Source organism: Erpetoichthys calabaricus, chromosome 14 (assembly GCF_900747795.2).
Source record: "Erpetoichthys calabaricus chromosome 14, fErpCal1.3, whole genome shotgun sequence".
Classification (NCBI taxonomy): Eukaryota; Metazoa; Chordata; class Cladistia; order Polypteriformes; family Polypteridae; genus Erpetoichthys; species Erpetoichthys calabaricus.
This window is the reverse complement of record NC_041407.2, coordinates 27,398,547-27,425,786: the sequence shown is the minus strand read 5'-3', so window position 1 is coordinate 27,425,786 and position 27,240 is coordinate 27,398,547. Positions and strand designations below refer to the sequence as shown.

Here is a 27,240-nt window from a genome sequence, read left to right as displayed (position 1 = left end):
TTGAGATTCTGGTCCATGTTGATATGACTGCATCATACAATTTCTGCAAATTTGTCAGCTGCACATTCATGCTGCAGATCTCCCATTCTACCTCATCCCAAAGGTGTTTTATTGGATTTGGATATGCCACTGAAGAGCACTGAACTCATTGTCATGTTTATAAAATCAATTTGAAGTGACATCTGCTTTGTGACACGGTGCATTATCAGGCTGGAACTAGTCATTAGAAGATGGGCAAATTGTGGTCATGAACGGATGCACATGGACAGCAGTAATATGCAAATGTGACAGTCATGTAATAACTGATTGGTAATAACAGACTTAAGTGTGCCTAGACAACATTCCCCACACCCTTACACCACCACCAGCCAGGACTAGACACAAGGAGGTTTGGTTGTATGGATTCATACTGCTGGTACCAAATTCTGAACCTACAACCTGTATGTCTCATCGGAAATCGAGATTCATCAGACCAGGCTACATTTTTCAAGTCTTTAGCTTTTCACTTTTGGTGAGACTGAGCCCTCTGCATCTTCGGATTTCTGTTCTTGTCAGACAGGAGTGGAACCCAACATGTTCTTCTGCAGTTGTAGCCCATCCACCTCAAGGTTCGATATTTGCCCTCTGAGATGCTGTTCTGATCACCACAGTTGTAACAAAGTGGTTCTGAGCCTCTCTGTTTTTGTACCATTCTGAGTATAAATTCTAAAGACTGTTGTGGGTAACAATCCAGGGAGATCAGTGGTTACAGAAATGATTAATCCAGTCTGTATGTCTATATGCCACTAACAATCATGCCACAGTTGAAATCACTAAGATTACACTTTTTCTCTATTCTGGTGTTTGATATGAGAATTTATTGAAGCTCCTGACCTTTATCTACATGATCTGTGCTACTGCCAGATGATTAGATAATTACATTGACAAGCAGGGTACAGGTGTTCTTAATAATTAGTGCATATTTTTAGTGACATGAAAACGTTTGGGCACACTTGCTTAAAATGTCCATTACTGTGAATAGTTAAATGAGCAGAAGATGAACTGATCACCAAAAGACACAAAGTTAAACAGGGCACAATTGTTTATATTTTAAGCAAGATTACATTTTTATTCTCATCATTCACAGGTACAAAACACCAAAAAAATGAAAAGGGCCTGAAGAAAAGTTTGGGCACCTGACATGGTCAGTACTTAGTAAACCCTCCTACTTTTGGCAAGTATCACAGCTTGTAACCAGTTTTTATAGCCAGCTGTCTTTAATTTCTTACTTTTAGGGTATTGCCACCCATTCCTTCTTGCAAAAGACTTCTAATTCTGCAAGATTTTTGGGCTATCCTGCATGCCCTGCTCTTTTGAGATCTATCCACAGGTTTTCAATGATTTTTTAGTCAAGAGACTGTGAGGGCCATGGCAAAACTGTCAGCTTGCTCCTCTTGAGGTATTCCATTGTAGATTTTGAGGTGTGTTTCAGATCAGTATCTTGTTCTAGGAGCCATCCTCATTTTAACTTAGACTTTTTTTTTACAGATGGTGTGATGTTTGCTTCCACAATTTGCCGGTATTTATTTGAATCCATTTTTCCCTCTACCATGACATGTTCCCTGCGCCACTGGCTGCAACACAAGACCAAAGTGTGATCAATCCACTCCCATGCTTAACAGTTGAAGACGAAATTTCCCAGAAAATCTTTTGTAGTCAAATAATGGTTTTTATTTGCCTTTCTAGCAATCCAACGAGCACTTATTGCAGAAAGTTTTCTTGATCTTTAAGACCTCAACTTGACCTTCTCCATTCTTGTTAACTGCCATTTCTTAATAACATTACAAACTAAGGAAACAGTTACCTGAAAATGCTTTCCTATCTTCTTATAGCCTTCTCCTGCTTTATGAGCTTCAATGACTTCATTTTTCAGAGCTCTAGGCAGCTGCTTAGAGCCCATGGCTGCTAATTGTGGGGACAAATTTTGAAGAGTCAGAGAACTTATACATCTTGCAATTTGCATCACCTGGGGTTTCCTAACAATGACTGTGAATAAGCTATAGCTGTATTGAGCTAATTAAGGTCTGAGACCACCTTGGGAAAATTATCTCGAGGTGCCCAAACATTTGCATGGTGCTCCTTTCCTTTTTTTCACTGTAAAATTGTTCAAAACAAAAACAATACACTAATCTTGCAAAAAATGCTGAAAAGAAATGTGTCATCTTTAACTTTATGCCTTTTGGTGATCAGTTCATGTTCTGCTAACTTAACTATTCACAGTAACAGACATTTTAAGCAAAGGTGTCCAAACTTTTGCATGCCACTGAAAATACAGTATATGTCACTCTTAATCTCAGATGCTGCTTCTTTGTCTTTTTCTGGCTATCCATAAGCCTATTGCACACTCTTGATGTTCTCACACTACTCGTCATTCTTGTTTAGTGCCAGTTCAAGTTTAAGCAACTACAGTACTAAGCTTTGACATTGCATACTAAGTTTTTCCATGGTACCCTCAGAACAGCTAGGTGGGGCCTGAACAATGGTTCAACCACCCCCCACAAGTCCGCCCCTGCTGAGCACGTTAAAGCACTGCTGTTCCAATCCATCCCTCTACAGTATCCAGTAATGGAATAAAAAGGTATGTGTATGAATGTGCATTGCGATAGACTGAGGTCAGTCCTGGGCTTGTGCCTAAAATGTGCCTGATATTCTTTCCAGAAAGCAAACGTTTCCTACAGCTTGCATGAGAATGATGCCACTCGCATGCACAAGTAATTCTGTTCCCTTCTGTTGATATTTGTTTAACCTTGCTGGATTTAATTTATACCTATCCTTAAATTTATGTTGATATTGAGGGTATACTGTACTATACCTTACGAGTTGGTTTTCTTGACTTGACTGGAGTCTTCCGAACATATTTTTTGACAACGTTTTCAGCTGATTGTAGTGGGCTTATTTGTGAACTAGACAATGTGTAATGTAAAATAGGAATCAGTGTTTAGACCACGATTGGACATGGGAGTTCCCGCCCACTCTAAGTAAACACTGATTGGATGTTGTTCATGCCTGTCTAAAGAACTCTTTTTGCTAAGTGGCTCAAAGTGTGCAGGTGGCCCCACCCACTTATGTGATAGCGGCTGCTTTTCTGATCTTAATCCCTAAGAAGTCAGCTCTCAACCTTTTCAGAGAGCGATAACATTGATAATTCAGCCTCGCTGCTTCTGTACAATTTTAATGCAAAAAATGATTTGAAAACCAGATGTAATGTGTTTCGCACTAGATAGGCGCTTCTGGCAGCAGCGTTCAATCCGTGAAAATGACTGCGCACTCTGTGACGTCGTTTTTTCTAAACTGCGCCCCGCAGCAGTGTGTTCCTTCAAATAATCTGTCCCGTGGGCGGAGCCTTCGCCCAGTAAAGAAGTGTGCCCCGTTCGCGCGCGCTCCCCATTAAGCGCAAGTTTAGCGGTTCTGAGTTGAGAGTGGAGAGCTGGCCAGAAGATCAGCAGAGGTAGTTGGAGTTATTTTCTTATCATCACATTTAATAAGTGAGGGAGAAGCTAGTGCAGACACAGAGTGACTGTTTTATAGTTAACAGCCCTGTGCAGGTAGGAGTCACGTTTCCAGAGCTCAGAATTGTTTGCTGTTATCATTCAAGTAGCTTCGCTTAGAGGTGTAAGGATAGGGTTTTTGTGGAAGTGTAGGGGACCTACTCCAGGATACTGTATCTAATTATTGTAAGAGAACATCTAGTATTGATCTTTTTAGCTGCTAATGAAAATACGTACAGAAAGAAAAAGTGCTTTTTTAAAAAAAAAAAAAACTCATTCTTGCCAGCTCATATCAAAAACCATAATTCTTCCATTGCGAAATATTGATCATTCTTTAAAAAACGAGCCAACCAGACAAAGGTAAAAATGAAATAAGTACTAATGAGTTGCCGCTCCATAACTGTCTCGTCCATCCGTGAGCTCATTAGCTAGCAATTACCTAAATAACCAAGCTATTTTAAAGTAAGGCAGAATACAGAGCAAGCGTATTTACGAAAATTGATTCATCCCACGGTATAAAGTATGTGTTTAATTCCTATAAAAAGTGAACAAAACGTTGTAAATTTTGGATTACCATGATAAGGGTAAAAGCTGCAAGTAACACCCTGTTTTCGAGTCCAATTAAAAGCAGGAATTGGTTGGATAAAAAGCTTTATACTTTCCCCTCTTCTGAATTTGTAAGTCACTTGTTCAGGATTGATGACTGCTTATTGTTTTCATTTAGCGCTTTAAAGGGGGCTTACTTTATGTAAATTCATGGTTTTTGCCTGAAGTACTTATGGTTAACTGCAGAAGGATTATGGAAATATGCTAGTTCTCTTATTTTCCTGACATTTGATACCAGCATTCTCAAACCTGCTTATTCCATTTTTTTGGTTACAGGAAGAGCCAGAGGTTATCCTGGCAATTTATTGCACTACCCCTTTAAATCTAAGTAGCCCAAAACAAATCTCTACTGAGCTACTGTTTTCTTTTAGCAAGACTAGTCAATGTAGGAATTAAACCTCCCAAGCAAATCTGTAAAATGCAGTGGTTGAAACAACTGAATTCACTCCATAAACCAATGGTAGTCAAGCTCAGCTTGCATGTTGTGGATACGGGTTCAAGAGTGTGTCTTGCTAAATGCACCCACCTCCCACATATTTCCTCCTGAAAATGTAGCAGCATATTTTATATAATGCCTTTTTTCTCTGTTTGCTTTTATAGGCAAATGCACTTTACTGTAATTGTACCTCATTGCAAGCATCAAAGGTGCAGTTCAGTTACATTCCTTTCAGCCATCTATCACAGGCCTAGGTCGTTGACTTCCAAAAGTCTAATCAGTAGCTAATTCAGTCCTGCATGGCATGTCTTGCATTGCCTGCCTGCTTTATTTACCCATTTCTGCGGTGAAAAATTCCTGACATTGTCAGTCTTTGCTAGGAAATAGTAGTTCAAATATAGTTTTACTTACAAAGATAACATTTCAGATTAAAATGCCATTTAAAGGGTGTTAAGTTGGATTATTTAAGCACATCTCAGTGAATTTTTTTTTCAATCATATGTAGGTGAAAACAGCAGTATGATGGTTGATTTTTTTGCCTTGGTGAGGACTAAACAACTTTTTAGAAATTCAGAACACAATTCCTTAATATAAGATCTCACATATCCACACTAATTAATCTCCAAAATAACACAGTAATTAATAGTAAAGACCTCATCATAACCAAAGTCAATTCTTTCATCTGTTGAGAGTATGAAAACCCAAATTTATAGTCACTTTTACATAAAATTACAAAATATCATGGCCATGTTTTTCTTATTAATAATATCACTGTCTTATTTTCCAGTTTGAAACTCAGTTAGTTTTGTATGTGGAAACATTTTATGTTAGGAAGAAATCTTAAGAAAAAAGAAAATATACTGTTTGTTGAAGTGCACGGTTTATACTGGTCAAAAACAATTGCCTTATAATTGGCATCCATTAAAATAATTGTTTCATTTTCTGGATAAAACCACAGAGTTAAGAGGGATTGTGAATAAAAGAAGTAATTGCATTTTCACTTTTCTTACTATATATATATATATATATATATATATATATATATATATATATATATATATATATATAGATATATATAGATATATATATATAGATATAGATATAGTTTACTGTCAAATAATGCAAAGAGTACGCGCCACGTGTTTCGCCTTATTTGGGCTCATCAGGCGTACACACTCCACTGCTCCCCTCGCGGGGATCGAACCTCGGGCGTCAAAGGCGAAGCCCTTTTACGTTGTGCCACGGCGTGTGGTTTGTTTATTTGACAGCCTAGAGATCAGAGTTATTACATACAATCAGATTGTGTTTCAGAATACAAATGCTATGCTATGCAACTGAGCAGGGCGTGTCTGATGTTTGCCGACTTGCAGACCAACCACATGCGTTACCTGGTAGGTAACCACCCATACAATCAGATTGTGTTTCAGACTACGAATGCTATGAATTAAATGTATATATATATATATATATATATATATATATACATACACAGTGGGTACGGAAAGTATTCAGACCCCCTTCAATTTTTCACTCTTTGTCATATTGCAGCCATTTGCTACAATCATTTAAATTATTTTTTTCCCTCATTAATGTACACACAGCACCCCATATTGACAGACAAAAAAAGAATTTTTGAAATTGTTGCAGATTTATTAAAAAAGAAAAACTGAAATATCACATGGTCCTAAGTATTCAGACCCTTTGCTCAGTATTTAGTAGAAGCACCCTTTTGAGCTAATACAGCCATGAGTCTTCTTGGGAAAGATGCAACAAGTTTTTCACACCTGGATTTGGGGATCCTCTGCCATTCCTCCTTGCAGATCCTCTCTAGTTCTGTCAGGTTGGATGGTAAACGTTGGTGGACAGCCATTTTTAGGTCTCTCCAGAGATGCTCAATTGGGTTTAAGTCAGGGCTCTGGCTGGGCCATTCAAGAACAGTCAGAGTTGTTGTGAAGCCACTCCTTCGTTATTTTAGCTGTGTGCTTAGGGTCATTGTCTTGTTGGAAGGTAAACCTTCGGCCCAGTCTGAGGTCCTTAGCACTCTGGAGAAGGTTTTTGTCCAGGATATCCCTGTACTTGGCCGCATTCATCTTTCCTTCGATTGCAACCAGTCGTCCTGTCCCTGCAGCTGAAAAACACCCCCACAGCATGATGTTGCCACCGCCATGCTTCACTGTGGGGACTGTATTGGACAAGTGATGAGCAGTGCCTGGTTGTCTCCACACATACCTCAGTGCAAGACACATGACAGCCCACATGGAGTTTGCTAAAAGACACCTGAAGGACTCTGAGATGGTGAGAAATAAGATTCTCTGGTCTGATGAGACCAAGATAGAACTTTTTAGCCTTAATTCTAAGCGGTATGTGTGGAGACAACCATGGTCCTCTCCTGCTCCAGGGCGGTTGCCCCCTCGTGGCCTGGAAGCTATTCTTGCCATCTTCCGGTCCTTTTAGGCGTCCCTGCCGGGTCAGAACCCCAGTCGTCTGTGACAATATATATATAATACACACACACACACTAGGGGGCTTCACCCCCTGCTCACTTCGCTTGCCAACCTCCCTGCCTACACTACGTGTTGCAACTTTGCGTCTCTGCTGCAGGAGTATATGGATTTCACTTTCACCAACCAACAAAACTTTCCCTGATGGCAACACGACTTAGATGATCTACAAGTCTCCGACTTAAAGTTTAAATCCGAACAATATATTCGATCTCTTTTCGCTGTTCTGTTATTTCACCGAGTAATAATTTCCATTTTTTTGTGCAAATGCGATGTTTACTATCATTTTTTTGAGACTTTCCAATTTTTGTACTTCCATTATCTCTAACCTGCTCTGCATGTGAACTGCGCCAACATTTTTGAATTCTTTACGATGTTCTACTTTGTCATCTACTCTTTGTCTTTTAATTCCGGCCCTGGGCGTGGTTAAATCTCTTGGCACAATGTCTCGTCTTGCAGGACGTGAAAGTCTCACTCTGAGAAAATCACACCTTCCAAGATTTTTTTTTATTATATATATATACTGTATTTATATATATATATATATATATATATATATATATATATATATATAGTATACACACACACACACAGACAGGGTGAGTCAAAATTATGTTAACACTAATGGATTATTTTTATGTCGACCACACCTTTCCAGGTCGATAGATTGTGGTGGACCACTGCTATGACCTCCACACTCCCCTGATTTGGCACCCTGTGATTTCTGGTTATGGGGTATGGTGAAGGAGTGCGTGTATAGCAGGAAAATTCGTGATATCAATGACATGAAGGACAGAATATGGACTGTGGTATCAACTATTCCCCGTGAAATGTGTGTCCGGGCTTTAAATGGTACTCGTTGGTTTTTGTGTGTTGAACATGATGGCGAACAGGTTGAGACATTCCTGTAAATCATCTTGCACATATGAAGTATGTTTTGTGAATAAATTGTTTCCGCCATTCAAATGTTAACATAATTTTGACTCACCCTGTGTGTGTGTGTGTGTGTATACTGTGTGTGTGTGTGTGTATATATATATATATATATACACACACACACACACACTGCATCTAGAGTTTGGCAAAAAAAGTCTGACACAGACCCAGTTGTGATATGGGAAACAATTTTGTGGTCAGATGAGACAAAGCTTTTTTGACTCAAATGTACTGTAGTACTGCCCACACCTCAAAAAATACCATTTCTACAGTTAAGTATAAAGCTGGCAGCTTTGTGGTGTAGAGCTGCTTTTTGTCAGTAAGTACTGGGCATCTTGTGGAACTAGAAAGAACCTGTTTCAGTCCGTTTAAAAAATACTTATGTAAATGTTCACCTTTCAGCTGGACAATGATGTCAAACACAAAGCAATATAACCTTGGAATGGACCAAGAATTAAAAGCTGAATGTCCTTCAGTGGCCTGGTCAAAGACCTGATCTCAATCTGACTGAGAATCTTTGGCACTATATGGAAAATTGCAGTGCTTGAACATCATTAAACTCAACTGAACAGCCAAGAGCAAATCTGTGGAGAAGAATATGCCAAAATTGTGGTACAGTGAACAATGTGCAAAGCTGGTGCATACTCGCAACAAAAGACTTAAAGCTGTTAAAACTGTTAGATAGTTCTAAAAAATAAAGTATAGGGATGGAATACTTCTGCAAGCGGATCATTTTCTTTTTTCAAGATTTTTTTCTAACATGAGAATGCCACATTAAGAAAACGCATTGATTTTTAAGTGCTTTAAAATAAAAATATAACAAGTAACATTTCAGTGTTTTTTTTATTTCCGTAAAATTGGAGAATTGGTCAAGGGGCTGAACTCTTTTCCATATCACTAATATAAATTCTAGGGATGCACGATAATATCGGATTTATATTTGTATCGGCAGATAATGGGTTAAAATAATTTTATCGGCATCGGACCGATGACTAAATTGGACCGATAATTCGAACCGATATTGATGACGCATTCACTGTGTTCCGGATGTGCCGGACGTTTAGGCGACGCTGGGCTACTGTGCGAAAATGTCTGCGGTGTGGAAGTTTTTCAAAGTGAGTGAGAGTGACATAAAATATGCCATTTGCAACACTTGTTTGACTAATGTTTTGCGTGGAGGGACCAAAGTGCGAAATTTCAATACCACCAACTTAATTACACACTTGAAGACACGCCATCCCGACAAATATACAGAATTCCTCAGAGCAAAAGAGGAGAATCCTGCGCCACCGCGCACAAAATCAAAAACTGCCGTTAATCAACGTGTTGATCAGTTACTTGAAAAATCAAAGAAATTTGATAAAGACAACCCTAAAGCTAAAACAATTACTGCAAAGGTGATGGAATTTATTGCTCTGGACGATCAGCCATTTTCTGTTGTCGAAGATACAGGATTTCGAAGGCTGCTTGAGTATCTCGAGCCCCGTTACCAGATACCCAGTCGCCGTTATTTTTCGGACATAGCGCTTCCAGAGTTGCGTAAAATTGTGGAAAGTCATGTGCACACACTCCTTGCTGAAGATGTCACAGCCATAAGCTTTACCACTGATATATGGACATCTGATATGAGTGCTATTAGTATGCTTAGTTTAACTGCTCAGTGGATCGACCGCAAGTTTGAATTGCAGAAAGCAATCTTGCACGCCCAAGAATGCTCCGGATCACACACGGGTGCTGCACTCTCTGTAGCTTTTAAAAGAATGTTTGAAACATGGAAAATACCCAAAGAGAATGTTCATGTAGTATTACGAGACAATGCACGCAACATTGCAAAGGCTATGGAGGAATGCGGGATCCCAAGTCTGCCATGTATGGCTCATACTTTACAGCTTGCCGTGAACGATGGCGTACTATCCCAGCGCAGTGTCTCTGATACAATAGCGATCGGCAGAAAAATAGTCGGTCACTTTAAGCATTCACAATTAGCCAACTCGCGTCTCAAAACTATACAAACTGAACTTGGTATGCAGCCGAAAATGCTTCAGCAAGATGTTTCGACTAGATGGAGCAGCACATTCTATATGCTGCAAAGCTTGCTGGAGCTGAAAAGAGCCCTTGGGGCTTATACCTCCGATTTTGAGTTACCTGCAACTCTAACGCCTAATCAGTGGGGTTTGATCGAGAACATAATCACACTCCTTGCTCCATTTGAACAACTGACAAAAGAAATTTGCCAGTCTGAAGCCTTGGCTTCTAACGTTATTCCCTCAATTAATGCCTTAAAACGACTGTTGACTAAAAGTGCTCATACTGACTTCGGAGTCAAAACCAGTAAAAGCGCTCTCTTGGAGGCTGTAAACAATCGTTTCATTGAGATTTACAAAGAATCCATGTACTGTGTTGCCACTATTGTAGACCCGAGATACAAAGACCGCTATTTCGATGCAGATGTAAAATCACTGGCATTCAAAATGTTGCAAGCTCAGGTGGAACTTGCATCGAACGAAATGCAGACGACTGAATCACAGATAGATGGTCCACAAAAGAAAAGGGCCAAGAGAAATGACGAAGTGGCTTGCACGCTCTTCGAAATGTACAACGAAATTCTTGAAGAGAACACATTGATGCCTCGGGAAAACAGCCAGATGACAACAGAGGTGAGTTAAAAAAAAAAAAAGGCTCTGTGGAGATCTTTACAACATTGTTTTAAGTAAATAACATGGGCTGTCGGATATAATATCACTATTCTAACATAATTCGAATGTATACAAAATCTTGGAAGGCAAGAAAGAAAAACGGCAATCGAATGTAAAAAGAGCGGTTGTTGGTTTTACCTCGCACTAACTTTGGCTTCATGTTACTTAAGACGTGCTGGACACTTTTGTGGGATTTTACAGATCTGTTTTTGCACGTAAGTTTTTAGGATCAGTCTATGCGTATTTCTAAATTGTTAACCCATATTGTTATTAGTCATTAGTTAAACGGTCGGCATCTTCTGTGTTAAACACAACCATTTTAAAGATTGCTAGTTTTCATCAAGCGACTGAGCCAACTATACCTATGCTTCTTTGCTTCATATTGTTGTTCGGTGCGTGTTAACTAAATAGTTTCATAAATAAACAAACTCGTTTTACATTTTTTTGTTACTTTGAAAAATGCTGTCTGCTAATAATTGATTATAATACTTTGTTGAGGTCTTTCAAGTATTTTGTGTAACATTTAATACACTTGTTTCATTTGTAAAACACTTAAAGGGTCACAATGCTTCAGTTTATTTACTGTAAAAAATAGACAAAGGGATATAAGGTCCTCTGGCCTCTAGGAAAAAAAGAAAAAAAATGACTGCATTTACTTTGTTTGAGCAATCACTGACAATTTTGTTTGTTTTTCTTTTGAACGTTGTCTTTAGAAAGTGCCAGTGCGGTTTGTGTCTTACTTCTCTTTGCGTTGCTTTTTGTGGGACAGCCAATCACATTCATGGAAGACACTGTTTTTCAACTGAGTCTCTTAAGCAATAATGAGCAACTTGTAAGCAGATCATGATCATGCCCAATGCGTCGATCGTGTTGCATTCAAAAAAAATTTTTTTTTAAACGTTAGTCTATCATATATCCTCCCTATGGCATCTGCCACTTGATTGACATACAGGGCGGCCAGACTGAGATCTCTTTTCTTCTAACACACTAGTCATCCTGCACTCACGATCAAACGCGCGAGCTACTGCAAAACTCCGGCTGTTGATCTAGTTAGCCTTCCAATTTATATCGACTAAAGAAGGGATTTAAAAAAAAAAAAATTTGTTTGGGCAGGGTATGGGCTGGATGTGGAATTGGAAGAGGATTTTTTACTCACAATGTCACAATCGAAGTGCGTTTGTCTGATATGTCAATCTATCATTGCTATTCCAAACAAGGAAAATGTGGAAAGGCACTTTCGGACTGTTCATAAAAACTACGAAACTGACTTCCTTCCGAAAAGCGATCCGAGAAAGAGAAAGGAGAGGGAACTAAAATCGCCGTTAATCGGACAGCCGTCATTTTTCACATTCAGCTGAAGTCTGAGGCTCATGGACAGTTTTGGAACTTACTCACAGAGAAAAAGTTCCCAAAAATGAGGAAATGTGCTGCCTCCTTGACTGCATTATTCGGCTCTACTTATTTATGCGAGTCAGCCTTTTCCCATATGAAGATTATTAAATCCAAGTACTGTAGTGACCATAAATGTATTGAATTGTTATTGTGCCATAAGGGTTATTCAGTTATGCAAGGTATGACAACATATATTTTATGTATAATATATACTCAGTATATATATATATATATATATATATATATATATATATAATTATATATATATAATTTTTAATGTAGGTAGATCATTTCGATCTGGTCATTTTAAAAGTAGCTCGCAAGCCGAAAAAGTGTGGACACCCCTGATCTACAGTGAAAAGCAAAAATATTAATAATAAAATGTTTCAAAAAACAGCAAATACAATACAGACATGCATTCAATTCAAATGCCATATACTTTTTTTTATTGTAAGGATTCTAATCTTAATCTGACAGCCCTGGTAAAAGCCAAAATGCAGATCTATCTTTTAGATATGAAAGATGACACAGAATATAATATTGTATATGTATGCATGCTACTTGGCAGGTGCAGGGATTTCTTTCTGAAGCACCAATCCCGAGGAATGAAAATCCACTGAAATATTGGAACAACAACTGGAGTCGGTTTCCTACCATTGCCAAAGTAGCACGCAAGTTCCTGTCAGCCCCATGTACTAGCGTGGATAGCGAGAGATTATTCAGTTTGGCTTCTAATGTGATCAACGAAAAGAGAAACAGAATTTCCTGTGGCAAGGCAGAGATGCTCTTGTTCGTTAAGAAAAACCTCCCCATCATGCTTAAAAAATAGAAAAGAATGATAAGCCTCCAGAAAAAAAAAGTTACTTATTTCTTTACTGTTGTATGCTTTTCTGATTTTTAAAATTATAGATTGGTTAGATTTATTCCATCAAAAAAGAAAGAAAAAATGTTACGTGGTAAACTATTTAATACTGCAGACTGTAAAACAAAGGATCAGATAGCCAGTCAAATGTGATTGAGCAGAAGCCATTTTAATGATTGTAAATAATCTGCAAAAGTTGTTATTCTTAAGTTGTATTGCTTATTTCATTGTAATTGTACATTTTACCATTTTTTTTCAGTTTTCATTTTTTCGATTATTGTTGAATTTGTTGTATTTGTTCCATCAAAAAGAAAGAGAAAAGTTATTTAAAGCAAAAACCTGTAGAACTGTTACCCATATAACCAACAGGTAGCCAGCTAAATGTGGCAGATATCATTTGTTTTTAATGATTGAATGTGGTGTGCAAAATTGTTATACAAATAAATGTTCACTTTGTCTGTAATTCTTGTCCAGACAGATCAAGTCTCATTTTTCTCTGTATCTTATAAATATGTATATCGGCATCGGTATCGGCATCGGCAGATAAGTACATAGACATTATCGGATATCGGCATCGGCCCAAAATTCCCATATCGGTGCATCCCTAATAAATTCTGTGTATATACACACACAATATAGGTGAATTGGAATTCTTTCTCATTGTCCTTAACCTGGATTATTGCAAAACGCCTAGGCAAACTGGAAAAGAAAGTATTATTTTATTAGTCAAACTGCAGTGAGCCCAGGCTGTTTGAAAAATATTAGCTTCCTGTTAAGTTAGCCTGGCTAATTACAATGAGATGGATTTTCCAAATTGTTCACTACAACATTTCAATGCATTTGAACTGTTTTGCATATAAAGGATATACAGTATGTGATGTTTATTTCAGTTAAGCTATTTAATGAAAATATTTTTACAGTATACATCACAAATATTACTAAAACGTTCTTAGAGTTCTTGTGAAAGTCTTTGCTGCCTTTAAATTTGCAGTTGTGTTTTTCACCCAGCAGTGAAGGTTCTGTTTTGCAGACTGTATTGATATGTGGGCTATGTGTCTATATAATACCACAAGTTGCTTGGATGGATGGATGGAAGTTGCTTTATCAATACCAAAATAAAAACCAATAACTTTGTAATAAGAAAAATAATCCTGAAACATGTACAATGTAATAGAAGATTAAGTTAGAAGAATGATAATAAACTGAAATCACCAGGTCCATTGTTAACACAAATATTCAGAACTGCGGCTTTTTTTGAGTTCATATGGTATTTGTACCAGTAAATTAATTGTATCTTTTTAATTCTATTCATATAGTCATATTTGAATATTTGCCTGAAGTAGCTTCTGCAGCCTGAAAAGTGAAAGCAGAAGCCAATTAGGTATCTAGAAATCAATACACTTCTAAGAAAAGTATAATATCTATCAAAAAGACAAAAATGTATTATGCTGAAATTGGTCAATCATACATGGTAACGTCCACATCAGTAACATAAATATACAGTATTCTGAATTTAGCTCTTACTTGTTTTAATTTAAGTGGCTTACTGCACTGGTTATTGAGAGTTGCTTGTCTGTGTAGGACTTTTTTGCAGCCATTTAACACCAGAGGCTCATTCCTGCTTATCTCTGTAATCTTGCTTTGCTTGACATCTTCTTTCCTGTTTTTACTTTCAACCTCAGGATTTAAAACCACCCCTGTTGTGAAATATAGCAGAAAACAATTCACCTTTGTACAGGCCACTTTCCAGTAACCTGCTCAGATCAAAATCCACGTTAATAAATATAATTACAATGGCTATACACTTGAATAAAAGTGTAAAACACCATACAGAATGTACATGTAACTATTAGCAGTAATTGTGATAAAATACAGTAAATAAATGGTTTTGTATAAATATAATAGAAGTAACTTGTCAAAAACGAGAGTAGAAAGAAATCTCCAGACTACACGGATCTCAAAATAAATTTGTCACTGTAGCCCAGTGTCATTAGTGAAAGACAAGTGAAATTTTGTCTGATCTAGGCGAACTGGTTCCCCAGTCCTTTTCTAGACATGCTGCTGTTCGTGATTTTGACAGAATACATTGAAGCTTTACAAATGAGTCTGGCTCTGATAATGCTAATGTCTCCTGTCCTCCCATTATTTAAAGCATCAGGGGTGCCAAGTGGCCTGTTATGACTCAGTGGAAATAATGGAAAACGTTTGGTAAAAACTAATAACCAGAACTGTACTTTTTAACAACCACCTTACCAGCAGAAATAATAGGAGTCTGATGGTCAAAGTAACTTAAGCCTTGATTTACAGTAATAGATTATTCATATTTTAGGCATGTCATACAACTAAAGGCTCAGCCTGCTGTAATTTGTATCTTTGATGAATATAAGAAGGCTGTAGATCATGTGATCTAGAGTTTGAGGTATGATACAATAAAGCGGGAGAAAGTCATTCATGACCTTTAGTGTAAAGGAAGATTTTAATATGGGCTCTAAATGTAGCTGGGAATCCAGTGTAAGCACAGGTTTAGAAATGAAGGTTATATAATTTTATTAATAATTCTTATTATGAAACTTCAAACATTTGACTTGTCTGGCAGTGAAGCAATGACATCTTCTTTAAATACTTAAACTAGCTTTTCAATATCTGGTATTTTTGGAAAGTTACTTAGTTTTTTTTAATCATCTCCTTTATGAATTTAGCAAAACTGAACTTCAAGACCTTTGAACTATAAGTTTTTGTATGCCAAATTTCCACCTACTACAAGAATTTAATTTTTCAAAGATTAGTCATATTAGCTCCGGTTTCCTCCCACAGTCCAAAGACATGCAGGTTAAGGGCATTGGCGATCCTAAAATTGTCCCTAGTGTGTGCCCTGCAGTGGGCTGGCACCCTGCCCAGGGTTTGTTTCCTGCCTTGCACCCTGTGTTGGCTGGGATTGGCTGCAGCAGACCCTCATGACCCTGTAGTTAGGATATAGCGGGCTGGATAATGGATGGATGGATATATTCACTTAGTGTTTCTTGTAACTTGTGGCAATGTAAAAATAAAGAATTTGAAAAATGATAGGAGTTACTAAGAATTAGTTTTTTATGTATTTTTTTTAAATGAAATTCTAAAGGACAACATGTTAGCATGTTCATTTAAGCTGCTGCCTCTCTGCACTGGAGTCCTGAATTCACAATCCAGCCCACCAGGTCAGGTCATGGTGCTGTGCTTTTATGGCTTGTTCATGTTTACATTGTGTTTTTTTTTTTTTGCCTCAACCTTTCCACTTCAGTAAATATCCATGTAGATTAATTTAATTAGCAGCCTCAAACACACCCTGTATTACTAACAGCTTTGTGTGCCTGTACCCTCTGATGGACTGACATCTTGCTATGGCTGGTTCCTGCCTTGTGCCTTGATCCTTTGAGAATGGCTTGCTTTATTAACTTATGCTTCCAGTAAGCACCTAAAGTCAAAGGCCTGAATAAGTATGTGGGGCCTAAGATGTACTGTTAATTCCAGTAAATAACTTGTTTTTGTCCTCCATAGAACATGTGAGAGCTGTGTTTAGATACGAATGAAAGCATCATGAGACAGCTTGGTGTGTGCATTAGCAGAAACTTGGCTGTTACTTTTTAACTTTGCAGTTCAAAGTCATCATGCATTCGTCAATCCGGTGTTTGCTCCTCTCCTTTTGGGGCTAGGCTGAATCACACCATGTTTTAAGTGGGCTACATCATTGCATTTTTTTTAACGTACTTTTTTCCCTGTTTCACAGCTCTCTACAAAAGAAAAGTTTCACAGTGCACACATAAAACTATCGGGCATTCATTGGTTAAGTGTAGGTCAGATTAGTTTAAATATTTTTATTTAGGTAGACTATGATCAATACCCAATGTAATTTAATTGTGGCTGTAGATTTAAAATATTACTCACAGAAAACTGTGCTCAGCTTACTATAGTCACTGTAAAAAGATCTTCATTACAATATGAGAGACAGCATTTTCTGCAAATGTCAGATTGCATGGCTATTTAGGAGGCTAATGAAGGTAGAACTGATGTCCAGAGGCTTTAGGTGAGCTGACTTTAAAAGGTAAAAACTGTGCTGCAACTTTAAAAGAGTTACGTGGTCGATTTGCTGGCGGCAACTCTTCCTGTTGAGAGCTTTGAAAGTTTCAGTTGGCTGTGTGCGCCAGCAAAGTGAGAGGCTTTAATTACACAAGCGGGAACTTGTGACTGAAGAAAGGCCAGCGTAAGAAGCAAGACTGACACGCGTGGGGTGAGAAAAAGTGTTCAATCCAAATATTAGAAAAGTGAGGCCTTGGAAAGGTTCTTTGTCTTTGTTGGGTGGGGAGAGAAAATTGAGGCATTGAATGTGTGAGCTAACAAAGTGCAGTAAACAAGAGGCCCAAAGTGTATGTGGCATAAGGTGAACTTTATCTATTAATGAGACTCTGGTGACAGATGCCTTTACTTTTGCAAGAGTGACAAGATTGTACTAGTGCACTTCCTGATTCCTTGTGGGTGCTTTGTGTGCTGTCTCTCCCCCTCTCAGCTTGAGGTGTAACTATTGAGAGGCCCAGTAACGAGTTATCTAAAGCAGTGATCTTCATTTTTTTTCCCCCCTACAGAATGGACTTCAGATGTCTTTTAGGATAACTTTAGTTTTATTTATGCTTTTAGTAGAAATTAAGTTGTGCATTTCAATATTGCAACAAAAGATACAAAATGCTGTTAGAGGGCTTAGAGTTCATGTTTACCAGCAATCCTAGAGAGAGGTTTTTGTTTGTTCTATAAGTGATTTGTTGTAATATTTACTAAAGGTCCTTGACCCACCTGTACCCTTAAATATTGAGAACCAGGATGCAAAAAGTAAAAAAAAAAAACAAAAAAAAAACTGCCTGTCACATTTTTGTGGTAAAGAATTATTATTATCTGCAAAAGCTAACAGTTTATAAAGTAAAGAGTGGTGAAAGTGACCTGGTGCAACTTTCTTTTTTGCTATCCCCAGCAGAATCTAACCAAAGAAGTGCCATGGCAGAACTCTCCAGAGAGTTACCCAGTCGACAAGTCCCTGCTACTGACTTCAGCTATGTAGGAATTGATTCTATCTTGGAGCAGATGAGAAGGAAGGCTATGAAGCAGGGATTTGAATTCAACATTATGGTTGTAGGTGAGTAAATATACCTTCACAAATTCTCTTTTTTGAGTATGTTATGTCTTTTGAATTTAGGTTCCTGTATCTTACTGTTTTCCTCGACCTGTTACTGGTTTCCTTTTTTGTGCTGAAGAGTAACATCTGGCAGCTGAGAGTTTGCTGTATACCAATTTGCCCTAAAAGGTCTGAAGTTTTAGTGCACATTTATGGCGGCTATAGAAAACTCCCCTACGGAATGAGAAGGATCCGACCCTTCATTTTGTTTACTGTAAACAATGGATGGAATCTGAGGAGCTACACAGGCAGCCACTACTGTAGTGCAAAATATTAAACCTCGAGTAAGCAATATAAAATGTGTTCACATGGCAGCTGGTGATACATGCTGCACTTAAGATTGTCGCCTTTCTCTTTTTGCCACTTGTCGAGGCTTAAGCTTATAGCCTGAGTTGGGACTGAGGTCGGACTGGCTCAGAATGGCAAATGGTTGAGGTATGGTGAATGTAGAAACAGCTTGTAATCTCTGGTTTCTTCAGCCTGACAATAAAAGCCTTGTGAAATGAGAAGCCTGTCACAACAACTGCATTTGCATTGTATGCTTAATTCCCATTTTAGCTAATCCTAGAACATAGGAAGTGTATTTTTTAACAGCTCACAGATTAGCTTGGACTTTTGGCAGTTGTGCATGTGTATACAAACCAGCAGAGTACTGACACATATATGGCTGTTTGTCTTTGAATTGTGAGTCATTGTGCATGTTTGCATCAGTCGTTTCCTCACACTTGATCTACCTCAGCCATTTCACTCTCTTTACATAGGGCAGAGTGGTCTTGGAAAATCAACTCTGATGAATACTCTCTTCAAGTCTAAAGTGAGCCGCAGGCCTGCCACAAGCACATCTGAGGAGAGAATCCCAAAAACAGTTGAAATTAAGTCAATCAGCCATGGTGAGTCCAAGAAAATTAACATTGTAGCTCTGTGCTTTTTTGCAAGATTCACAGCAAAGTTTTTTAGAACTGTAAAGTGTGTGAGAAATTTACAGGAATGTTACTTGTCACCACGAGTATAACCCGCCAAGACACTGCTTTCTTTGTCAGATATCGAGGAGAAGGGCGTCCGCATGAAGTTGACTGTAATTGATACACCTGGATTTGGGGATCATATCAACAATGAAAACTGGTAAGTGTATCTCGGTTTCCAGTTTGGTCAAGTCTTATTGACTGTGTGTCAGTAGAATAGTATGCATGAGTGAGTTCATTAAGACCAAGCACAACTGAATGTGTGTGCACTAGCCAGTATGTGTTTATGTGTGGTATCATCCTTAGGTTCATATAAGTGCATTTGTTCAGGAGATGTTGCAGGTTGTGGCCATTAGGTGCTTAGGGAACCTATTGGTATAATTGTGCTCAGGGGATGTTGCTGGGGTAAATGTACTCATTTAGTTTTCTCTTTTTAATTTTTCATTGTGTCTTAATGTCTGTATAGTTGGCAGCCAGTCATGGAGTTCATCAATGACCAGTATGCACAATATCTGCAGGAAGAAATTAACATCAACCGAAAAAAACGGATACCAGACACCAGAGTACATTGCTGTGTCTACTTCATTCCTCCTACAGGCCATTCGTAAGTACATTACAGCTGTTCACTTTGATGGCCACCCCAGTAGACAAACATATGTAATAACATGTCAGTTCACTAGTAGTGTGAAGTCAATATCTGGCTTGACATCTTTTAATTGCAAGTCTTTGCTGCAGTGTATTTGAATTGCATTGGTATAAATTTTGTGGCTTGATGTTTCTACATTAATTAATAATGAATTTCGCTGGCCTTTTCTCATACTGCATGTCGCTTGTTAAGGTGTAGAATGTAGACAGTTATGGAAACACTGGCGTCTGCTTTTTAGTGGGTGGAAGCTAGCTTGCATATATCCTCTTCAATTAAACTTGTGAAAATTTTGCACCAGATGGTATTTGCATACTACTACTACTACTTCTTCTTCTTGAGTTTTACATTTGGGATTTAATTGTGCTTCTCCTTTGTTCAATATTAATCTTAACCTTTCCTGTGCTATGATACACACATGAACAATAATTCAACTAATCACACAAATCTTACGACCTGCTTTCTCTTTGGCAATTTTAATTACACCTCTCCACTTGCTGCCCACCAGCTACTTGGTCATCCTCCTTGCAGTGCCCAGTAAGAAGGACTTGACTCACTGTCTTGTTTGTTACAGGCTTCGTCCCCTAGATGTGGAATTCATGAGGCGGCTCAGTAAAGTAGTGAACATTGTCCCAGTCATTGCTAAAGCTGACACCCTGACCCTGGAGGAGAGGGACGACTTTAAGAAAAAGGTAGCATATTAATTGCAGGACTTTCATTTCCAAAGAGAGCAGTGTTAGAGAGGACAGAGAGCTCATCTCGAGGGCCATGGCATCATAAGTATGTAGAAACTGGTTAGAATGTGATGTTGAAGACTAAGCAAGCTAGTTTGTTAAACCAATAGAATGTAAGATGTGGAGTATTTTGTATAACATCAGATTAATGAAATATTTTGTTAACAACAATTTGTGCATTGTGTACAAAATTTGCATATTTTTATCTTATACCTAAATTGTTTATTAGAGTTCTAAGATACCTTGGCCAAAACTATTTGAGTGATTTATGATAAGGGAATATACATTTTTTTCAACCCAAAGTAAGATCATTAACTAGGCACACAGATAAAAGACACATTTCAACATTCATCTGATTTCTTAGTTTTTGGTTTCTAAACCTTGATATTTTAAAAGTGATACTGAATACTTAGAATGTTTTAAAGTCATATTGGTTATGTCTTCTGTGTTCATTGTTGGTGGAGAGCTGGCCAACTGACAAGAGGTTGTCTTGGGTATTGGTGCTACTAATGTTGCAAAGGCCTAGAGAAAGGTCAGACAGTAAACCTCTTCAAGGAGCGAGGCAGACAGCTATGCTGCGTATAACAGAACACCTCCACATGCAAGTGTAGGAGGACAGCATCTGCCTCAAGGCAGATGACCCAGTTATGTGAAGTGACCTGCAAATTAACCTTCAAGGTATACCACATAAATCGGTGAACTGCTTGTTCATATGCAGTGTTCCCTACATGATGCTAGTGTGCGTACAAACTGGCAGGTGGCAGCTGTTACCTGAACAATAATGACAGATAAAGGCCATGCAGACTAGCTTTTGTCCAGTATTCTACTCTATAGCCTCTAATGAAGGAAAAACAGTACTCTTGTCTGGGGAATTTACCCCTTAAAAATACGAAGCTGTGGAGATGTTGGGAGTGAGTTTAGTTGAAGGTGTTATAAACTCATGTCCCTACAGCTGAAAAGGGCTGCTCCAACCAAAAAGTTTTTCCCAGATATAGCCAAAAATTGTGGATTTTAAAGTTATGTCAGGCTAAAGTGATGGTTTGTCTGTCTTCAAACAAATGCTTGACAGTGAGAAGAGGAAGACTTGAGAGACAGAGTGAGAAAACGGTAGGCATGAAGCTAGTACTTTTTACTTTTGTACTTTGAAGGTGCCACACCACCTAACATATAGGAACAAATAAGATTCTTTGCATTTGCTTTTGATTTCCTTTTCAACAGTTTTTCTTGGATCATTTTTACTGTGAAATCAAATACTGTTTCACATAATGCTTTTCTCTTTTGGGCCAAGGATACTTTCAGAGGCAGAAATACATTTTCTTAAAACCTGTGCTGGAAGTGTGAAGAGCAAAATAATTACACTGTTTACAGATTCACCTTTTCATTGTGCTAAATAATTAAGATTTATTACCTTTACAGACACATCTGACAAAAACCTTTTTACTCAGAGCCTTTAGATTCAAGATTCACTGCCCTTTATTTATCTAGTCTTTGGAGCTACACATTTCAGGAGACACACAAATTATGATTCTGTGGCTATGATTATCTGTTGCTTGTTCTTTTGGTTGAAAAGTTGGGGAAATAGTCATCTTAGGAGGTATTTTTCCAGTAAATTAATCAGACAGTTACTGTTTTTCATTCCAGTAATGTCACATTTAGCTGATAGTCATGTTTCAAGGGGCAGATGTTCACATCAGGTTCTTTTGGACTGAATTAGTCATACTAACTCTCTTTTTAAAATGTTGTCTGGTGTTTCATTGGTTCAACCTATTCATTTAATTATGTCTCCATGAAAGGTTTTGAGGAGATTGGGCTAAATTTTTGCTTGATGCAAATTTCTATATTTTCTAACTCTCATTCTTTCACTGAGCAAAACAGTAGTTTTAAGAATTACATCTTCAGAGCTGTTTCCTGGACATTCTGGAGACAACCTTGAATTCTCTGAATTTTGACTGAATTCCTAGAGTGGTGCCATTGTCACTAATGCACCTAAATTGTATTTTTTTATAGTTTGAATGCCACACACATGTTCAAGAAGCAAACAATTTACCGTTTTGTGATATATTCCATGAGCGGTGATGTTACCATCCCATGAAGGATTTTTTTAGCCGATGCGAGCATGCTCAGTGTTGGTCAACATCTACATCATATGCATTTTTGGTTGATTAAGTGTGAAAACGTTAGTGTGGACAGAGATTGTTTTAGTTTAAAAACACCATTTTAAATGTGTGGATACAGCCTTAATCCATACTGTGACAGATAGAGGCTTTGTCCACCTCTTGAACCCTCAGGTACCACTCTGAACACCAGGTAAAAGTATAAATATTCTTTATTTTATAAGAATACCGTGCACAAAGCACTCTCCACACCCCACTCATAAACACTACAATTCTCTCAATAACCAATACTCCTCGCCCAGACACTTTGCCACCCTACCTCCCAGCTCAGCTCAACGTCTGGGCTTCCCACAGTCCTTTTATATCCCCTGACCCAGAAATGGTTCCTGGAAAAACCCACAAGTCCGTTTCCTTCCGGGTCAGGGTAAACAGTCCTCTTCTTCACCCCGGGAGTACATCGTTTCTTCCGGTCACGTGACTGTGACGCACTCCCGGGTTATAGGGCACGCAAGAGCCCACTAGCCCCCCTACAGCAACTCCTGGTGGCCCCCAAGGTATCCAGCAGGGCTGTGTATATAAACTACAAAGTCCATGAGGCCCTGCTGGCATTCGGGGCACCATCATGCTCTCCGGAGGGCTCCTCCTAGCAGCCTGGGGGTGGCGACCGGAGTCCATAGCCGGTCGTCCATCACAATACATTTAGATAACCACTTATTTCCCTGTAGTAGAAGATTAATTGAAACATTAAACCTTTCATATATGGTGGTTAATATTTGAGAATAACATTAGCTATCAGTGGCAAGGAAGAAAATGGGAGGAACAGAAAACTAAATTGATCAGTTAAACATGATTCTTCCACTTTCCACTTGTCTCCATTGTTAACATTTAAATCAGTTCTAAAACTAGCTGTTATCTGTGTTCTAGACGTGAATACTAAACAAATAAGTGTCTCTGTTTATTCAGATCAGAGAGGAGCTAAGTGAAAATGACATCGATGTGTACCCCCAGAAGGAGTTTGATGAGGATGCAGAGGACCACTTGATCAATGAGAAAATCCGGGTGAATACAACTTATCTTCACTGTAGGATATAAAACTGTTGGTGTTTCTGACAGTCTCATATGCAATTACTGTTCTCTCTTTTTTTTTTTTTTTTTTTTTTTTTGCCTGGCCTTTAGGAAATGATTCCATTTGCAGTTGTGGGCAGTGACCAAGAATACCAAGTTAATGGCCGGAGGCTACTAGGAAGAAAAACTAAATGGGGCATCATTGAAGGTACCATAACTTCTCCCTTTCTGCCTTTTACAGGTTCAGGTTTATAATAAGGACTAATTTTTGCTGAGTAGAGTCTGCCCTCTAGTGGTAGTTTATGCACAGCTAATATATTATATATATGTATATATGTACAGTATACAGCTACTTTTTTATTGTGATGTTTGTTCAATAAATCTTAACATGTAAAAAAAGTTAAGTATGTTTGTGCATGCAAATATGCTATGACTTGATTTGTACACATTTTATGACAGTCTGCCATTTTCTTAGAAATAATGGAAAGATCAATTCAAGGTGTACAAAGACGTGGAATAATAATTTTGTATTCTAATCCATTCTGTTTTTTTAAAAATTAAGTTATGCCATGTCAGCATCATCTTAGGCGGCATTTTTAGAGGCAAGATAACAGTGTTGAGTTGTGAAACTGTGAAAATTCCCAGGGTGTAGCTTAGGGTAGGGGTCGCCAAGTCCGGTCATGGAGGACCACTGTAGCTGCAGGTTTTCATTCTAACCCTTTTTAATTGAGTGCCCTATTTGTGCTGTTAATTAACTTCTTGTGAATTCAATTAATTGAATTGCTTTTTTAAGATTTGTTCTCCTGAATTTCTTCATCGTTCCTCTGAATTGCTTAATTTCTTTCCTTAAATGGCACCCAGACAGAAATGAATTGTGAAATGAGTTAGCCAACAGAAGACCAACTAAGTCAGGGCCTCAAACTCCAACCACTTTCACTCCAACCAGCTGCTTAATGAGGTGTCAATTCCAGTTGTTAATTAAATTCTTTCTTTAATTCCATGGCTTGTTGCTGCTCTCATGGTGCAATAGCAGACATTTCTGAAATTGTTGATTTTCTCTTTTCTAAGAGCACAGTTAAAATGTTTTGGGGTCCTGAGCAAATTGACATTCCCGAGACCTTCATCATTCTTTATTTTCAGATATTGTATGATCGACACCAGTTGTTTTGGCTCATTTTGTATCTCATTATTATTTGGCTGCTAATTAAGGAAAAAAGAAACAATTAAGGGGTCTGAGTCTTCAAGAGCAAACCAATCAAAATTTGCTAATTAAGTTAATTAGCAGCAAAAATTGACCTGAATTCATTCAGAAAAGGGTTAGAATGAAAACCTGCAACCACGGTGGTCCTCCAGGACTGGACTTGCCAACCCCTGGCTTAGGGGGAAAAGAGATTCGTATAGTGTCCTCAAATTAATATAATTTTTTTGTATGTGTCTGCACCATTTTTGTTTTGACTTTGACATCAAATGTGTGTGTGTGTGTTTTTTCAGTTGAGAATGTTGCACACTGTGAGTTTGCCTACCTCCGAGACCTCTTGATAAGGTCAGTGAGTTAATCTTTTTTTCTAGATATATACCTCCATTTCCTGTTATTTAAAAGTTCAAGTGTAACATCTAGAAATAATTTTGTATTTGTGACTTTTCTCTTTTTTTTTGCCTGCCATAACAGGACACATATGCAGAACATTAAAGATATCACAAGCACTATCCATTATGAGGCATACCGCATGACCCGACTCAATGACATTAAGACCTATACTAATGGGATGAATGGACACGAATCTACTGCTTGTGAAATGTAGAGCCATTCAGGTTTACCTGCCCCAGTATCTTTCATTGCCAAACATCCAGGCTGATTCAGGTGATCACTGCTTCTTCCGGGACAGAGAACAAGGATGTTGGAGGCAAGTGCAGTCATTGGGAGACTGGTATCTTATATTGTGGCTGCTTGTGAGTCAGATGGCACCACTTCTGCTTCATTTACTCACTAGGGATGGAAGGAGTGACCACATATGCTTTTCCCTTTCTTTTCATATTTTCTTGCTGTTTTTGAGTGTTATTTTCTCCACTGCAAAATCTGCTTGAGTACATAAACTAACAGAGGTGTCTGGTGTTCTTACCATTGGTGGTTGATCTGACATATCGTAATGTGCAGCACTGCCAGACCAGTGTCCTTAGGCTGTTCAGGATGGCAGCAGGAAGCATGGATATATTCTTAAATCTCCAGCAGCACAACTATCTGAATGCCTTCTTTAACCTTTTCATGCAACCAATATCATTCCAGTCTGGATCACTAAGAATCTGTTGACAATTTATATGCACATTTATATGCAAGATATATGTTTGATACACCTTTTGTGTGAAATAAACTTTTCAGATGTACTTCTTTCTTGTGTCAGAAACTCTTGGCTGTGGAAGACTTTTAGTCTTACATTAGGAGAAAGATGACAGTTCAACAAACGTAACCTAGCGCAGGTGCACGATAGTGCCTTGCTGCTTTCTAGCCACGTGTGTGTAATTGTAGTTTGGTTTGGACATCCTAGTACAACTGAGACACACAAAGGTCAATCAGAGTTTTATTTCTATTCCTTATTCTTAGTTGACTTGGATTTCATGTATTTAAGAAAACTATAATGCAGAACACTGCATTGTTTTTATGGGACCATTCAGAGTGAACACATTCACAGTGAGCTTTATAAAAGAAATAAGAGTATAATACACAATAGCATATGCATATGTGCATCTATTTTCTGAAGGTGTGTTTTTTTTTCCAAAAAAGTGAAAAGAGAGATGAAGGGTTCTCAGGCATAAGAACCCTAAAACAGACTGAAAAAACTTAAATGAAAGTTTAATGGATATAAGTGGGGAAAATTGGCGATGGAAGATCTTTGGTGCCTCAAACATTCTAAGGGTTAGCCAGTGATGACACTAATTTGGAGGTGTTGGAATTTACAATCCTGCGGTGGGCTGGTGCCCTGTGTTGGCTGGGAGTGGCTCCAGCAGACCCCCGTGACCCTGTAGTTGGGATATGGCGGGTTGGGTAATGGATGGATGGATGGAATTTACAATCTGTATCTTACTCACAGAATTTTGAAGATGCTTCAGCAGTGTACCATAAGCAGGTGTATTTGTGGCAGTGGAAGAGTGGTATAGTCGCCAGAATTCTAAAAGCAATATTTTAAGCTATATATTACATTTTGAAACATATTGAAAGCAGAATTTCAACTAAGCAGTACTTTAATGATAGCAAGACAAATTATTTTCAAATCATAAATAGAACTGATTATTTAATGAACATTTGTACTGAAACCAGAAGACTAGATCCAGAATTCAGAGTACTGTTATGTGTTTATTCTTGCTATAGATAGCAAGTGAAGAGAACTGTTTGCAAAATCCCAGTGTAACAAAGAAATAGTTAACTTAGAGATTGTAGAAGAATTGTTCTTTTTTTCTACTTTGATGTAGAAAGTAAGAAGACAGTTACCTTTTACTATATGTAAATATTGTACCACCAAAAGTGTTGGTGAAAGTAGCAAATTAAAAATGACTCCAGCAAATCAAGGGAAGAC

The 27,240-nt window shown here is 38.1% G+C and overlaps 1 protein-coding gene across 5 annotated transcripts in view; it reads left to right on the top strand.

The window, feature by feature from the left end:
* Nucleotides 1-26,053, top strand: part of LOC114664800 (septin-9-like) — a 40,943-nt gene extending 14,890 nt beyond the window's left edge. For 3 of the 5 annotated variants that reach the window (XM_028819072.2, XM_028819075.2, XM_028819074.2), the window contains 9 exons: nucleotides 17,953-18,114; nucleotides 18,915-19,043; nucleotides 19,194-19,275; nucleotides 19,582-19,719; nucleotides 20,333-20,450; nucleotides 23,570-23,665; nucleotides 23,783-23,879; nucleotides 25,163-25,214; nucleotides 25,341-26,053. In XM_028819072.2, coding sequence (XP_028674905.2) covers nucleotides 17,953-18,114; nucleotides 18,915-19,043; nucleotides 19,194-19,275; nucleotides 19,582-19,719; nucleotides 20,333-20,450; nucleotides 23,570-23,665; nucleotides 23,783-23,879; nucleotides 25,163-25,214; nucleotides 25,341-25,473 — 1,007 coding nt within the window. In that variant the 3' untranslated portion in view covers nucleotides 25,474-26,053. Of the gene's footprint in view, nucleotides 1-3,391; nucleotides 3,488-17,097; nucleotides 17,221-17,952; nucleotides 18,115-18,914; nucleotides 19,044-19,193; nucleotides 19,276-19,581; nucleotides 19,720-20,332; nucleotides 20,451-23,569; nucleotides 23,666-23,782; nucleotides 23,880-25,162; nucleotides 25,215-25,340 lie in introns of those variants that run through there. The other 2 variants (XM_028819076.2, XM_028819077.2) reach the window with 2 other exon arrangements.
* The last annotated feature ends 1,187 nt before the right edge of the window (nucleotides 26,054-27,240 follow it).